The sequence below is a fragment of the Melitaea cinxia genome, chromosome 10 (genome assembly GCF_905220565.1).
Source record: "Melitaea cinxia chromosome 10, ilMelCinx1.1, whole genome shotgun sequence".
Taxonomy (NCBI): domain Eukaryota; kingdom Metazoa; phylum Arthropoda; class Insecta; order Lepidoptera; family Nymphalidae; genus Melitaea; species Melitaea cinxia.
Genome location: NC_059403.1, coordinates 1,782,253 through 1,800,590, shown reverse-complemented (window position 1 = coordinate 1,800,590; position 18,338 = coordinate 1,782,253). Strand labels below are relative to the sequence as shown.

Below are 18,338 nucleotides of genomic sequence, written 5' to 3'. Positions count from 1 at the left end.
AATTATTAAACATCGGCTGTTACTCAGTTTGACGAAAGCGAATATTATACTATTGTTCAGTCACAAAAGCGATTGCATTGATAAAAAATTACATGTATTATGTATGAAACATTTACTCGTAAATACAGGTTGACACAAAAATATAGAATATAATATTCGAAAATGCTTCCACAGCTGTAATATTTTTATCTTTTTTCAACTTTCGTTTATTGAATATTTTTAAACGCCTGAAAATGTTACATTGATAAGTCAAATATGCACTTATAAAGACAAATAGACGTATTTCAGATGTTAGGTAAGAAGTTTTTAAATGTTACAAATATACCACTACTTACCAGATTTACGAATTCTTGAAAAGTGATTGCAGGAGTTGTAGCACTTCGAGCTTTGTCTAAAAGTATCTGCGAAAGAATACTACATATCGGTTACTCGTTTATAAGTAGAAACAAAATTTTTGTACTATAAATCAAATATTCGATACAAATTACACATCGAAATATTTTTAATTATTTAATTTGAAGTTAATTCGTATTTTACTTTGTTTTATATTTACCTCACGCTTATGGGGTGGCACCTGCGCTATGAAATCAGGATGTTGAAGAGTCTGTAGGAAGTCTGGCCACGGAATCTCACCGAAGCCCTCCGGATCAAACTGCAGATAACGTAAACATATAATCGTTAATATAATATTCACACCTACAGCATTCGATGCGGTCACGTATTCCGCCACCCGATTTAGTTTTCAACGGAGCATCTGAAACGTCATAATCGCCGACCGTTCTGGGACCTCGCATTATTATGTGTATAATATTGTTATAATCGTTTCGTCCATTTCCAAAAAGGAGAACACAAAAAAATAAAAAGCGCCCCTATCTTAGCAGTAGTATTATCTCAATGTTCCCTACGTGACAAGACATCGTTTGATCCGCGGCGCTACCGCCTTTCTTTATCTGCTTATAAAACTTTTTGTATCCCGCTTCTGTACATTTTAATCAGGCAAAGAAAAAAAATAACAGTCTAAAATTCGTTTCCACCTCGTAAACGACACTTATGAAATATGCGGTGCTTTAACTCTCTTGTTTATGCTGAAAGTGTCGTCAAATCGTAACCCCGTTTTTTTGAAGAAATATAAAATAAAAAATTTATGTAACTGTATTTTACCACACTCAGAAAATATACTTCTTTGAATATAACATTTTTACTTTATTACTAGCTGACCCCGCAAACGTTATTTTGCCACGTATTTTATTAACCTTCTCAATCCCCCCCCCCCCCTTATAACTTAGGGGAATGAAAAATAGATGTTGGCCGATCCTCAGACCTACCCGATATGCACACAAAATTTCATTATATTTTCTTAACCCTCTTTACAACCCCCCCTCCTTATAACTTAGGAGTATGAAAAATAGATGTTGTTCGATTCTCAGACCTACCCGATATGCACACAAAATTTCATGAAAATCGGTCAAGCCGTTTCGGAGGAGTTTAACTACAAACACCGCGACACGAGAATTATATATATTAGATAATTTCAGTGTTTATTAATACTTTCTCTATTTTCGATATAAACGATTTCGTGTTTCATGAAAATTAAATGTCTTATGAAATTATTAGTCGTTTTACTTGTAGCTTGAAATTGAAGGAAATTTATTCATTTATGATTATTATAGACAATTTATTGATCATAAAAATATTTAAAATAGTTGTAGCTAAAAATATTATATTCGCTTATAAAATTATGAGTAATAAGTTGTCTTATGGATTATTTTATCGTGTTCTAAGTTTGAAGCATGATTTCATTGATATTTTGAAAGAAAAACAGGTTATTAAGCTAAAATACCTTATCTGGTACAACTCGTCAGAAAATATCACAAAATATTGTAACAACTTTTAAAAAAATCAGACTTACCCTATCGAAGAGCAGACGCCATTTCTGAAAAAAAATTGAAATTGTTTTATATTTACAAATATTAGGTAACAGGTACATATAGGGTACCTATATCTACGTATATCTAGGTATAGGTCATAAACAAGAATCAGATATTATTATTAGATTATTTATCAGATATAAATACGTGTCCAGCCCGGTGAAATATGAAACATCGTTTATTCCATAACTTTATTATTGAACTTTTTTTTGATTGGTTTGAACGATATTGTCAAGGATTAAATAAATAATAAATAAATAAATAAGCGCTTCACACTCAACCCCCCCCCCCCCTCCCCCCAGTAGGATTTGCTCCTGTGTTGGGGGTCCGCAAACAATCACAATACGGAAACATACACAAGAACAAACGCCCAGACCACGACAAACATCTATATGGCCAATACAAATATCTATTGTGAGCGGGGATCGAACCCGCGACCGCCTGCGCCACAGTCACTACTGTGACCGCTGCGCCAACGCGTCGTCACGATCGACGAACACGTCATCGTCGCGATTTATGTATGAAATTCATATATGTAAATAATGCTTAGCGAGACAAGTACTCTACTGCATTAATTGTCTTAATACTTGCATCGTGCATCAACTCCCTTCTGATTTCCGCTTCGTCCAACTCCGAACCGAGATCTGTATGGTCTGTATCGTAAAGTGGTTCCGCAGCCCGTGATAGCGAACCGAGTGAGTCTCGAGCCGAGGCGAGGGATCCCGTGACTGTCGGCAGCACCCCGGCCTCGATCCCGGACTCCATGGAGGTGTTAGCTGATAGGACAGTGGCGACGGGCGGCGCGCGGACCTCTCCACCACCTCCGCAGCCACTGCCCACCCACACTGACATCTTGCTGGCAACACCATCCACACGACAATGTCCGATTTATAATTTTAATACTAATTATTTGCTTAATTTGGCATTATTTGGCACGTAGTTTCCATTATACGCTTATGAACATTTTCGAATGTTATGTCGAATTTTGGACAGATATGGACCGAAATTTTACTGTACATTTTGGACAGTTTACTTGGACATATTTTTTAAAATAACGTTTTATATAGATAGACGAAAAAAGAAAAGGTAAGGCACGTTTTTCGGTAAAGCTATAACCAGTGACTTGTACGTCTGAAACAATAAAAAAATGCAACGGTTTGTAATATACCCTGGAAACGTTTATTATAATTATCAAACACAGTTTGGCTTAAGGAAGAGGAACAATAACATTTTAATTTTACGAAATTGCTGCTTTATGCGTTATATGTGTTACATTAAAATTCGTTAGAGCTAATTTATTCTATTTTTATTTTCTTTTTACCTAAATATCTACTGAAAATATACGCTTAGTAATTAGTTGAAATTAAAAAGGAGGCTTCATTGTAAAATCATTAATATACACCATAGTGTCATTTATGATATAGTACCTATCAGTCGTGAATTTTACAGCAGTATTACCGTTAAATAAATTTTTTAAAAGTTAAAAAGATTAAGTCCATAAAAAGTCATCCTATTTCCCACTCAAAATTATGTTATTTTCAGATTTAAATTGTAATCAAATAGACAGTGTACCTCCTTAACAAAAAATATATTCACTAAAAATTAAATTATCTATTCATTAAAAAAACGGAGTTTTAAGTTAAAACAAAAAAAAAAAATCGAGCGAATTGAGGAATCTTTTTTTAAATTTAACAAAAAGTAATCATTGAGATATAGGTAGTAGGAAATTAGCTCGGACTACAGTAACAAAGTAATCTTTTAGGGGATCATAAGAGGAAAGCGCATCGGTTCAAGGGGAAAGAGCCCTTGACGTTACCATGGCAACGTGTCGCAGTTTCATTCACCTTGCAACACCCTCCTTGTTAGAGCACGTGCAAACTAAAATAGTTTACGTGACTACTCGAAAAACTAGATAATTTCGTTTTAGCAGACTCTTATTCGATTCGTTAGTTTTAACAAAATAAAATTTAAACATCGTTGTCAAAATACCAAATAGCGGCCACCCAGTAGTTTTACACTTGATTGCCCATTAAATTTAAATTAACCAAGGTGCCCCGTGCTATAAATTTCTGTATTTCGCTTGACAAAATAAAGAAGCAAATGCGATATTTTTTAATGAAGTCTCAATCGGTGAAAACTATTTTGTTTTAATAATAAAAATAAAATAAATAAATTGTTTACATTATCTGATATTGACATAAAGGTGTACAAGATAGGTCAATTATTTACTTACCCTTATTCTATAACTTTTCACTCACTATCATAAGGGGAACTTCACATTGTATAGCATTTCCAAAAATTTGTAATCGTACATTTCGTGTCAAGATCTCATTAAGTTTACGATTGCGGACATTAAGTACACGTCAAAACATGTCGTGTTACATTGAAAGTGAGAATGGCGTCCAGATTTTCGCGCATGCGTCTCAGGAAAATATTCCTTATGCATACTGCATAATTTAATTAACTACTTAAGTATTCAGATGCTAATTGCATCCATAGTTGATTGACATACTTAAATATAAATATTATTCATTAGGTATCTTACGACTCACAAGAGTTTTGTTAAGCATTTTGTATTTTTCTATATCCTTACAAAATATAATAGCAATAACCGGGTCCGTCTAAAATAGAATATTTAGTAAGGCGTTTATTCTAATAGAATAAACGGTCATTGAACTGTTAGATTAATTCATAAAAAATCAATAGTGTAGCTTTAATAATAAGGTTATATATAGTAGGTAGATAGATCATAGATGTTTGACATTAATCTAGCAGTTCCACTGATAAGAGCATAAAAATATAGAAAAAAGGGTTTATGGTTTTGCATTTAAAATAGAAATATATAAAAAGTATAAAAGTACTGTGTGGCTACGGTACTAAAGAATTTAGCCACCCCCTCTCTTCCCGTGGGTGTCGTAAGAGGCGACTAAGGGATAACACAGTTCCACTACCACATTGGAACTTAAAAAGCCGACCGGTGGCGGGATAACCATCCAACTGCTAGCTTTGAAATACACAGGCCGAAGACGGGCAGCAGCGTCTTCGGTGCGACAAAGCCAGCACTGCGGTCACCAACCCGCCTGCCCAGCGTGGTGACTATGGGCAAAACACATGAGTTTACGCTATTTTTGGCGTAAACTTATGGAGGCCTATGTCCAGCAGTGGACTGTGATAGGCTGTAATGATGATGATATAAAAAAGCTAGCTGACTCGGCAAACGTTGTCTTGTCGCTAAACGCTATTTAAAAATAGGGGTTGGTGGTAGAAGGGTAAAAATTTAGGGTTGTATGTATTTTTCAACGCCAAATCATAATAAAATTAAATATAAATAGTTTATCTAAAAAATTAAAAAAAAAAATATTACATTTAGGAGGATGAAAAATAGATGTTCGATTCTCTCTCTCTCGCTCTCCAATATGCACACAATATTTCATGAGAATCAGTCAAGCCGTTTCGGAGGAGTTTAATACAAACACCATGACACGAGAATTTTATATATTAGATATAATTTTAAAGACGCAGAAAATACATTAAATCTTAATGCGGTATTCCTACTACTTATATGTTTCATAATTAAAGTTATAAACTAAAAATATATATTTTTATAAATTATCTTTTACAAGTTCTTAAAGTAGACATAAAAAATCATTATTAATAGCAATCAGTAACTGGTTCTTCCAAAAGAAAAATATTTCTTTAAATTTAATTTAATTGTATTGACATTAACTTATAAATATCAAATTGTGTTAAAGATGGGTCTGTAATCAACTTATTTTATGTAACGACCACGGAATAAGTAAAACTTTTTTTATTACGTGGTAACTACATTTATGTTTTTTTTCTAGTTCACGATTTCAGATTTAGATTTAAGTTCTGTTTCATAAGTTGTGGATAACGCTATTTGACGGATGACAGAATCCAATGGTAACAAGTTTTTGATTCATTATTCTTTTTTACTATCGAACTCTACTATTTTTATGAGACATTTCTATTCGGGTATATTAATGTTAATGTTGCAGTTTTTTAATTGAGGAGAAACAGATCCTACTGACCTATCTTACCTCAAGCTATCAAAGTCTGTTTGTATCGTCATCCGTCAAATAGCGTTATCCACAACAGGTGTAACAGGCCCTTAGTAGCTTAGTAGATTATCACATTATTCTATGGCCCTTAGTATATTCATGATTTCCAATTAATAAATCAGTAAATTAGTACTATTAATAAACTACATTTGAATATAAATAATATTTCTACGTGTTAACGTTAAAAAAATATGAATAGTTTTTTCTAATAATAGTGCACTCATTTTAATTTTTGTGCTTATCTGATAAAACCTATGTTCGTATCTAATAAATCGTACATTTATGGTTGGATTCAATTATTCTGAAAAATGTGTTTTGAAACTTCATTTTCAAGTAACTGACTCACAAATAGTAATAAGTACTTATTGTACTATCTATACAAATAAACAAAATTGGAGTGTCTATTTGTAATATTAAAATAACCGCTTTTTAATAAATGCACATGGATGTATACACTTTTGGTACATATACCAAAATAACATTTTTTACAATTTTGTCTGTCTGTCTGTCTATTTTGTGTGTTTGTTCCGGCTAATCTCTGAAATGGCTGAACCAATTTTGACAGGACTTTCACTGGCAGATAACTGATGTAGTAAGGAGTAACTTGGGCTACTTTTATTTTAGAAATTTATTTATTTTATATCTCTGCGAACTGAAAAATAACTTTTTTGTTAAATTCCAAGCGGACGAAGTCGTGGGCACAGCTAGTCTTCAATAATTTACTTCTTGCTTTAACATTTATACATACGAATTTGATCTTGATTTTGATTGTGATCGTTGATTTACATTTTGAAATTGTATATGATTTTTATTTTCCTACGAATTAGGATCTCTGTAAAAAAGCCTGCCAGTTTGAAAAACAAAACCGATGTTATTGTTGTTGTCATGTGCTGTCAAATATTGTTGTTAAGTCAAAGAAAAAAGCGCGGGAACTTTGAAGTGAAAAGGCGGTCTTTTTTTTTTCAAAAATATTTTATTAATTTTATAATTCATTCACTGGAGTTTTTTATAAATAAATACTTATAAATTAATCAAGAGATGGGGAGAAGTAAGAAAAGGAAAAAGAAGGAGGAAGGTAACGCTGAGGACGACTCGTTGAGCTCCGACTCCGAGTCCATAAAATCTGTTGAGCTAACAGACGCCGAAAGGTATGCCCCGTTTCGGGTAGCCGATTACGTGCGGCACTACCCTGAGAACGGGGGTAATTTTGACTATATTGTATTCCTGGAGAGTACAGAGGCTGACAAGCCAATCGGAACAAGAGACATGATGACACTCGCTAATAGCATAAAAAAATATAATAAAGGCGTGAAACAACTAAAACGCATTAATAAAAGTAAAGTTGGAGTTATCTTTGATAGACCTGCTTTTGCTAACGCGGTCTTAGGCAACAAAAAATATCTTGATGGGTACAAACTTAAAGCTTCCCTTCCGGCTGCCGCTACAGAGGTCACTGGGGTAATTTCTCATGTCCCTATAGAATTATCCAATAAAGAAATATATTCAGCTCTAACTAGCACGAAAAATATTATATCTATACGTAGATTTATGCGACGTGTAAGAGAAAATGGAGAAATAAAATTAATCCCCACAAAAACAATTTCTATAACCTTTTCCTGTCCCAATTTACCAGATAGTGTGGACCTCAACAGCTGGCGGTTCGAAGTACGGCAGTACATCCCGCCAGTAAAGCAGTGTCTAAAGTGTTTAAGATATGGTCATATTGCAAAATTCTGTAAAAATTCACAAAGATGCAGCATTTGTGGCGAAGGTCACAATTTTAAAGATTGTCAGACTCCTTATACTGCAGCCAGTTGCTGTCACTGCTCTGGCAATCACATTGCCATATCCCCTGCATGCCCTGTTAAAAAAGAAAAAATCCAGCTTAACAGAGATAAATTTCAGAAAAAAAGCTTTGTTGATGTTTTAAACAGCTCTCACTTTCCATCATTAAACAAAACTGATCAGTTCTTATCTCTTTTAAATTCCGAAATAATACTCAAATCTATTACAGAAGCTTTAGTAAAACTTATAACACTAAACAAAAATAATGAAATACCTATCTCTTCCCAAAATATTAAAAATGTCCTGCAAGATACATTAAAAAAGGTTACTAATAAATAATTTGTACTTTATGGATACTTTAAATATTGTGCAATGGAATGCTCAGAGTATTCTACACAATCAACATATTTTTAATTATTTCCTTTTGGACAAAAATATTCACATTGCGTTAATTTGTGAGACTTGGTTAAAGCCTTGTCAAAAATTTAAGATACGTCATTACAATGTAATCCGTCTTGATTCAGGAAACACCCACAATGGCGTAGCCATATTAATACATAGCTCTATTTCTTATTCTAAAATTGATACTTTTTATGATGACTCCATTCAAAATGTTGTTGTTCGTATAAAATACTCTAGCAACAAAGAACTTACTATCATAAGCTTTTACAGTCCAACTAATTGCAATCCTGCTTTTTCTAAATCTAAACTAGACAGGTTAATTAAAAGTTTACCAGAACCAATCTTCCTAGCAGGAGATTTTAATGGCCTAAACTCAGCCTGGGGCTGTTCTACTTCTAATTGTCGAGGCAAAGACATTTTAGAGTCTATCAATAACAATAATTTGGTTATACTTAATGACGGAAGTATGACCACTGTTGGTTCGCACATATGGAGACAGAATGCTCTTGACTTAACCATAGTATCACCTTCATTGGCTCTAGAGTGTGACTGGTCAGTACATGACGATCCCTTAGGCAGCTACCACTTTCCTGTAATCACAAAAATTTCACTTAATAACAATCATTACAATGCCACTCCTATTCCCAATAGTAGCTCACTACCCTGCTTCCCTAACCTGAACAACGTTGATTGGAACATTTATAATTTAAATGTCCAACTATTGCTCACTGAATTTTCTCTTGATACACAAGACCCCCTTCATAACTACACAAAATTTACAGATATTTTACACTCAGCACTGTGGAAATCATCTTCTATTTCTAAGCACTCTTTGGTTAATACAGCTTTATCTTCATGCTCTCCTTCTAACTTAAATAAAAAAAAAAAACTTCTTCCTTGGTGGAATTTCAATTGCACCAAAGCCGTATTAAATAGCAAAAACGCTTATTTGACTTTTAAATCTGATCCCACTGAGGCTAATTACATTAATTTCAAAAGACTACAAGCCACCAAAAAATATATTATCAGAAATGAGAGAAGAAACAGTTGGATAAAACTTTGTGAACAATTTAACAGATCGACTCCTATATCAGTCATTTGGACGTATATGCGAAAATTTAACAAAAGCTATTCTCCACCTTCCCATAACAACTCTGACTATTCTTGGATCTTTGATTTTCTCAAAAAATATACTCCAGATACTGTAGAGCCAGCCTTTAATCTTAATTCTTTCTGCCATATTCTTCCTAATCAAAATTTTATTATAAAATCTTTTACCATTGTCGAATTAAATTCTGCTATTTCATCCAGAAAAGACTCTACACCTGGCCTTGACTACATTTCATATAAAATGCTTAAACACCTGTCTTCTCAATCTAAACTAATTTTATTAAATATCCTGAATCTTCTTTGGGAGCATAATCTTATTCCTATGGATTGGAAGGTTGATTGTTTAGTACCTATCTTAAAACCCAACAAGGACAAGTTTAACTTTGATTCATATAGACCTATAGCATTGACTTCTTGCATGGGAAAAATATTTGAACAACTTTTAAAACAAAGATTGGAACATTTCATAGAGTCTAATCATATTTTACCTTCTAATCAGTTTGGTTTTAGAAGAGGCAGGTCTTCAAGGGAGAGCATTGCTCACTTACATCTTGATATTTATAATGCTATACAATCAAAGCAAGCTCTCGCTGGAGTTTTCTTCGATGTAGTTGGAGCCTTTAATAATGTTAACCATCATATTCTATCCACGGAATTAGCTGCGATTGGTTTACCTGTAAAAGTTATACAATGGATTTTTAATTTTTTGCACAGTAGGAAGGTATTTGTTAAGTATAATAATAGACTTATTGGTCCAAGGCTTTCTCATAAAGGTACATGTCAAGGTAGCATTTTGAGTCCATTGATTTTCACACTTTATATACATAGATTAAACTTAATTCTAGGCTCTCATATATACAATTTACAGTTTGCTGATGATTTGGTAGTCTATTGTTCTAGTAATAATATAACTACCCTAAATCTTAAGTTAAACGAAGCTTTAGTTAAATTAAATTCTTATTTTAATTATCTTGCATTGGACATTAGCTTTGAAAAGTCTAAAGTCATAGTTTTTAATAAAGTAGGGTCTGAAAGAATTAAAATAAACTATAATAATATATCTCTTCTTATCACAAATGAAGTTAAATTTTTAGGTGTTATATTCATGAATAACTTATCATGGAACAAATATGTAGACCACATAGTTGATAGAGCTCTTAAGGCTCTTAATATTTTAAAGTCTCTTGCAAAAACATATTGGGGTTCTGATCCAAAAATCCTTCTTACCCTATATAAATCTCTTGTACGCAGTCATTTTGAATATGGATTTCTATGTTTTTCTGCTAATGACAAGTTGGTTAACAAATTAAATATTATTCAAAATCACAGCCTGAGACTTATCACTGGCGCCATGAAAACAACCCCAATTAATTCGTTACAGGTCGAGTGCAACATTTCCCCTTTACACCTTAGATTTAAATATTTGAAATACTGTTTTTTGCTAAAACTGTTTTCCATTAGTAATCATCCTCTAATTAAAAAGCTTAATTACTTACATAGTAAATATCCTGTAAATGCTCCATTAACTTCTAATAACCCATTTATTCTCTTCGAATATTCATTCATGTTAAATCTAAATAACCAACACAAAATACACAGTTCTAGCAATTGGATGTGTTACGAAAAGGAGTTTGACTGTCTTATTAATCAAATCGATATTATTATTGACCATAAGCTAAAAGAGCGCCAGGAAGTTTACAACCTCATAGCACAATACTCTGATAAGTTCAAACAAGTTTACACAGATGGATCAAAAAATGATATAAATGTTTCCATGGCCTATTATGTACCTCATCTGAAGTTTGGCCAAGGCGTCAGATTGAAAAAGGAGATATCAATATTTACAGCTGAAGCTCTAGCAATTACTGCTGCCCTAGAATTCATTAAAAAACAAACTAATCAATATTGGCTGATCATTACTGACAGTATGAGCGTTCTAAAGGCTTTAGATAATTATCAATTCAGTGCTAATACAAACTTCATCATTTTAGAAATAAGACATCTCCTTTATCAACTATCCAGAAGAAACTACAACATCAAATTATTGTGGACACCTTCACATATAGGAGTAAGGGGAAATGAACATGTGGACTTTCTGGCACGTTCAATTGTTGACAGTGACAGCGGCAGCCCTGTTGATGAGAATGTTGCCGTACCATACATTGATCTATTAGTTGCTATTAAATCAAAAATCCTATCTGATTGGCGTGATCTTTGGCGACAAACCTTGTTAAGAAAAGGATCTTGGTATGCTCAGATAAATCAAGATATTGGAAAAAGTCCTTGGTTTACTAAATCGCATCAACATAGAAGCAGAAAATATTATACAATACTATGCCGCTTGAGATTTGGACATTGCAGATTTAATGCACATTTGAATCGTATGCGTATCATCTCATCGCCCGTTTGCCCACATTGCACCAACAACTCTACACAGTCTTTAGATCACATATTTTTTGAATGCTCCGCTTTTAATCTGGAACGCCTCTTATTTATAGCCAACTTGTTATCAACTTCTGGACCAAAAAATGTCCCGCGCAATACACAAGATTTATTGACTAATTTGGATAACTATACTAGTATATTTGAATTTATTTGCAATACTATCAATGATATTTGAAACAGGATCAGGACCTTCATTCATCGGATGTGAAATTTTATTTTGATATTTCAGGCTTCGGCCTATTACAGACTTGGTTTCGACCTCGCCTATCACTTATAGACAAAGAAGAGTAGACGAAAATATGAAATTTCAGACTTGGTTTCGGCCTTACTCTACCAGTCATCGAATCAGAAGAACAATAAAGTTACTTCAGACTTGGCTCCGGCCTTTTGATATATCAGAACGAAACTTACAAATTCAGACTAGGCTGTATGGATTATAGTCCTTTGCCTTTCCCTATTGGGGATAAATTTTAAAACAACAACTGTTAAGTCAAATGGTCAAATGTCAATTGTCAACAAAACTATAATAATAGTAAATAATGTCATATGTACATAAGGACAAAACTTTCATATTAATGCAAATATATAATATAATATTTTGTAGTAATTAGTAGTACACTGGCATTCTATTACTATTATCACATCTAAATATTATGCCTACAGGTCGTGCTGTTTTGTTATTGCGACGTTTGTCGACTGGTGATAATAGATTAAAAAGTATACATTTGAACCATAATACTACGAAGGAGTCTTTATTTACTAACCTGGTGTGCTTACATCGGGATTTAAACTTTAACAAAAGGTAAATGGCTTATTTTTTTTTTAGCATTATGTAACAATATTACGTCAGACATTTTGTCCATAATTTTTTGTAGGTATGTACAAAATAAGCTTTAAGATACCTATTGATAGATTAATTAGAGTTGTTATGTGACCTTGTTTTGTTTTCGTTGTGTAGTACATAACATTGTGATTAATGTTAGAAAAACACGCACGAGATATTGTCCACAAAACTCAGATTTGGAGCATCAGATTTTCAGCATCCCAAAAATACATATAGAATGAAAGAAATCGGAACTACCCCAAAACTTTCCTACTAGCAGCCCTTTAGAGTACCTACAAAATTGACTGTATTATTATGTAAATGAGATATACTTATTTTTAAAAAAATATATAAAATTAAATAGGTTTATCATCATACCTTCAGAGAGCATTAGTATGTTATATTTTGTATCATTTGGCTATAAATAGACCATCAGATAATATACAATGCGTTAGTGTAATAGTCACACCACTGGTGTAGGGCTGATGTGTTTACGGTCTAGGAATGCCTACCTGGGCATCCTGGATATCACTCGTAAATGGGTTCCCCTGCGATACTAAAATAAAGGGCTGATGTGCTATAGTAATGATCTTTGATCCTTACACATGGTATTTTTATTAAGCTAATGTTTGCTGAGGTTTCAGTATTTGTGCTTGTGTATTTTGTGTTTTACTGGACCCCCACATAGAAGTACATCCTAGTGAGGCCGTTGAGTCACCTTTATCGTTGATCACCATGAATATCAAAACTAAACTTGTACCTTTTTTATCAACTTTCGTAGCCCAACCACAGAAATAAAAATAGAATAGTTATGTATATAAAAAATCTGAGTGAGAAAATGAGAATATGAGATATTTATTCCATGCTTTTTAGTTATTAATTATTTTTTATTTTTTTACAGATTATCTTGTTTTGGACATTCTAACATCTCAAAACCACAACTTACAAGAAGTATTAGCGACAATATAATCAAAATGTCTACAAGTAACACAGATTCTACCCAAACTGAAAAACCAAAACACACCAACAGATTGATTACCGAAAAGTCACCTTATTTGTTGCAACATGCCCATAATCCTGTAGACTGGTATCCATGGTGCCAAGAGGCCATAGATAAAGCTAAGAAAGAAAACAAACTTATATTTCTATCTGTGGGGTATTCTACTTGCCACTGGTGCCATGTAATGGAAAAGGAATCATTTGAAAATGAGGATGTGGCCAAAGTAATGAACGAGCACTTTGTCAATATAAAAGTAGATCGAGAGGAGAGACCTGATTTAGACCGTGTTTATATGCTTTTTGTAATGGCAACTTCAGGGGGAGGTGGATGGCCAATGTCTGTTTTTCTTACACCAGATTTACGACCAGTAACAGGTGGCACTTATTTCCCACCAGAAGACCGCTGGGGACGACCTGGTTTTAAAACAGTCTTGCTTTCCCTAGCAAAAAAATGGAAAGAAAACCAAGCACAGTTCCTTGAAGCTAGCAACAATATTATGAATGCATTAGAGAACATTGCTAAAGTTGATGTAGAGGCTTCATCAGTACCTGGCGAGGCAACATGGAATAAATGTGTACGACGATATATGTCGTCATATGAACCAGAGTTTGGAGGATTTGGGACTGCTCCCAAATTTCCACAAGCATCCATATTTAATTTTTTATTTCACTACTATGCACGAGATAAAAATAATGCTGAGGGGAAAAAATGCTTAGAAATGTGCTTGTACACTTTGACTAAAATTGCTAAAGGCGGAATTCACGATCATGTTTCCAGTGGATTCGCTCGTTATTCTGTAGATAATCACTGGCATGTTCCACATTTTGAAAAAATGCTTTATGATCAAGCGCAATTGATGATTGCTTATACAGATGCTTACCTTGCAACAAAAAACGAGTTTTTTGCAGAGGTGGTACGAGATATCGTAAAATACGTAAACAGAGATCTACGACATGATTCCGGAGGTTATTACAGTGCAGAAGATGCCGACTCATATCCAACTTTCGGTGCACCTCATAAGGAAGAAGGAGCATTTTGCGTATGGGAGTATAATGAAATAAAATCCCTCCTAGGAGACAAACACATTGGAGCTATTTCTTATCTAGACATTTTTTGTGATTACTTTGGCGTTACAGAGAGTGGTAATGTATCACCTGGAAGCGATCCTCACGGAGAACTTACAAATAAAAATGTTCTTATTATATATGGCAGTAAAGAAGAAACAATGTTGAATTTTGGAATTTCTCAAAAACAATTTGAGAATGTAATATCTGAATGCATTAATATTTTGTATGAAGAGCGATTAAAGCGACCTCGGCCACATCTAGACAGTAAAATCTTGTGTTCTTGGAATGGGCTTATAATAGCAGGATTAGCACAAGCTGGACAAGGTTTAGGAGAAAAGTCTTTTGTTGACGATGCTATTAATACAGCAGAATTTATAAAAGAACATATGTATGACCATAACAATAAAACACTTCTCCATTCATGTTACAGAGGTGATAAAGGTGATATTGTTCAAACGTAAGTTTTCATTATAAAATGCAATTAGCGTTAGAAGAAATAATGTTAACAAGATCAAAATAATAATAATAAGACATCTAACTGTTTCAGTAATCAACCTATTCAGGGCTTTTTGGATGACTACGCTTTTCTAATTAAAGGCTTACTGAATTTGTATGAGGCATCCCTTGATTTAAAATGGCTAAATTGGGCGCGGGAATTACAAATTAAGCAAAATGAACTATTTTGGGACCATGAAAATGGTGGATATTTCACCTGTTCCACTGAGGATAGTACCGTCGTTTTGAGGTTAAAAGAAGGTAAAGTATTGTGAATCCTAGTACCTGAATATATTCTGTCAAATAAAATCACATTTTATGATAATCTAATAAATGCATTGACAGATCAAGATGGTTCAGAACCTTCAGGCAACAGTGTTTCTTGTCACAACTTGCAACGTCTCGCCGCGTACTCAGACAAGAATGTGTCGCCTGAAGGAGGAAAAGACGAGATGGAAATGGCAAAGAAACTGCTAATAGCATTTTCAAAGCGTTTGAACGAATCTCCTACGGCACTGCCCGAAATGATGTCGGCGCTAATGTTTTACAATGATTCTCCTACTCAGGTTTGTAAATTGTCTCACATTCCTAAAATACCAACGCCAATAGAGAGCGGAAGAATGTCAGTCGCTAAGATTTTATTAGTTTTAAATATTAACTAATATGCTTTAACGTCAAGTAAGCTATTTTACTCACTAATAGCATCAAACTGTTTAATAGAATTGTTTTCAAATCAGACATTCCATTCAGGAGGTAATTTTCAAAAGTGGTTATCACCACTTTTCCTCAATCCCAGCCACTACAACATTTGAAGGTAAACCTCAACTCCTGGGGAGGATCGGGATTAGAATCGATAATTCGCATGGAATGCTTCTGATATTGCAGTCTTATAGACGCCCATTAGCAGTTACCGGAGCTCATCGCTTCAGCCTGCAATATCCCACTACTGGGCGTAGGCCTCTTTCCCCATGTAGGAGAAGGATCAGAGCTTAATCCACCACGCTGCTCCAATGCGGGTTGGCCTATATATTCCCTACTATGAGTAACGAACGCTATCAGGTGTACATGACTACAACCGGGACCGACGGCTTAACGTACTCTCCGAGGCACGGTGGGGAGATCCACAAGGACAAGGAGTAACTGCTCACTTTCGGGGGGGACGTGTGCTAGCTCACCATTGAAGAATAAAAAAAAAAAAAAATTCAAAACTTAAAAGAACAGTGAAAAATGTTGTTAAAAACATTTGGAGATGAGCACTTGTGTACATGAGCCGCTAGTGCGAGGTCAGTGAGCAAGCGCCCGGCGCAGGTGGTGATCGCGGGCGGCGGCGCGGACCCGCGCACGCAGGCGCTGGCGCGCGCCGTGCGCTCGCGCCTGCTGCCGGGCCGCGTGCTGGCGCTGGCCGACCCCGCCGCCGCCGACGCGCCCGCCGGTATGTCCGAGGCGCGTGAGTGTCATGCGACTCTGTGCAACACTTCCGTCACTTGCCACTTCCAACGTCACTCGCCACTTCCAACGTCACTCGCCACTTCCAACGTCACTCGCCACTTCCAACGTCACTCGCCACTTCCAACGTCACTCGCCACTTCCAACGTCACTCGCCACTTCCAACGTCACTCGCCACTTCCAACGTCACTCGCCACTTCCAACGTCACTCGCCACTTCCAACGTCACTCGCCACTTCCAACGTCACTCGCCACTTCCAACGTCACTCGCCACTTCTAACGTCACTTGCCACTTCAAACGTCACCAATGACCCCATATATAACTTGTGACTTCATACCTCACTTGCGACTTGATACACGGTCTTATATACAGGTCTTGCAACGGAGCCCAATTTCAATGGTTAGAGAGTAGTACGATAGTGTCATAACTTATCGTTCGCGTCAACGCCGCTGTACGTAACTGCTGTCGATGAGTGCGGTCACTTGATGCGGTGCGCAGTGCTCGCTGCACGCTGAATGACGTTTCATTGTAATTGGTTATATTGAGTGATATTTCATTGTAATTGGTTATATTGTAAATTTAAAACACAAATGCAATACGTGTGATAGAAAAGAGACAAAATGCTATTCTGTCTTTGTTGCACACCACACCCATCTACCGCCATGCCTATAGCGGCCGTAAATTGAAAAGAACAGCGCAACCATTAAGCCGACGTACCCCTACTACTATTGTTGCAAGATCTGTATAGAAGACCGTGACTTGTTACGTCACTTGCGAATTCATACGTCACTTACGAATTCATACGTCACTTGCGAATTCATACGTCACTTATTACATTATACGTCACACGATACCTCATATTCCACTTGTGACTTCATTCGTCACTTGCGACCTCATATATCACTTGTAACTTTATTTATCACTTGCGACCTCATACGTCACTTACGTATCGTGCATCGGGATTTTTAAGATCGCAATAATGTATAATCACTTCTATTTTACAGGTTTGATTTTATACTATCAAATATAAGGACGTTCTCAATGTCATTCATTTATAAAATAGAGCGAGTAATAATATGTTATGTGATCTATAAAAGATAACATATTCGATTTTGCAAAAACTAAATTTAATGTTTATTTTTAAAAGAATTTAATTGCTAATGCATATGATAAGCTTGAACCACGATTATATTTATGATAAAGATGAGTGGATTTAGCGGCGCTGTATTTCATGAAAGACATGACTAAAGTGATAAATGTCAGTTTTTTTCAAAGACTAACATTGAATTAGTGGTAACTTCACTTAAACTATAATTAATTTATTAAAAATGAATATGACGATTCAAAGGTGTACGAGTAGGGCCATAATAAGAGTAAGGGTAACATTTGAAGTCTACTTGAATAAAGTAATTTTTGATTGATTTGTGGTCAGTGATGGCGCGCATCCGCGCTGCTGGAGACGTGCCCACAGCGTACGTGTGTCGCCGCTACGTATGCTCTTTGCCCGTCACAGACGTCAAGCAGCTTGAAGATTTACTTGACAAAGCGTAAATAACTAACATAAATAAAAAAAAAAAACTTCCGGACTAACTTTTATTTATTAGTAATGTTGTTTAACTCACCGAGCACATCGAAGTATCGTCTACTAGAAGCAGTATAACGTATTTACACTAATATTACTAAAATAATATGTTAGTCTGGCTAATGAAAGTAGAAACTGAAAAACGCGCCAAATAAATAAAAAAATATCAGCAT

General features: G+C 35.0%; 2 protein-coding genes across 2 annotated transcripts; one reads left to right on the top strand and one right to left on the bottom strand.

The window, feature by feature from the left end:
• Positions 1-206: 206 nt before the first annotated feature.
• On the bottom strand, positions 207-2,693 carry LOC123657154. Its single transcript, XM_045592732.1, has 5 exons — positions 2,520-2,693; positions 1,910-1,933; positions 554-652; positions 336-401; positions 207-227 (listed from the first exon to the last, which is right to left on the bottom strand). The coding sequence occupies exons 1-5, from the start codon at positions 2,691-2,693 to the stop codon at positions 207-209; spliced, it is 384 nt and encodes a 127-aa protein (XP_045448688.1).
• Positions 2,694-6,908: 4,215 nt separating this feature from the next.
• Positions 6,909-18,338, top strand: LOC123656892 (spermatogenesis-associated protein 20). Its single transcript, XM_045592508.1, has 8 exons — positions 6,909-6,920; positions 12,242-12,300; positions 12,416-12,554; positions 13,477-15,099; positions 15,190-15,398; positions 15,483-15,703; positions 16,446-16,584; positions 18,016-18,338. The coding sequence occupies exons 2-8, from the start codon at positions 12,255-12,257 to the stop codon at positions 18,132-18,134; spliced, it is 2,496 nt and encodes an 831-aa protein (XP_045448464.1). The 5' UTR covers positions 6,909-6,920; positions 12,242-12,254; the 3' UTR covers positions 18,135-18,338.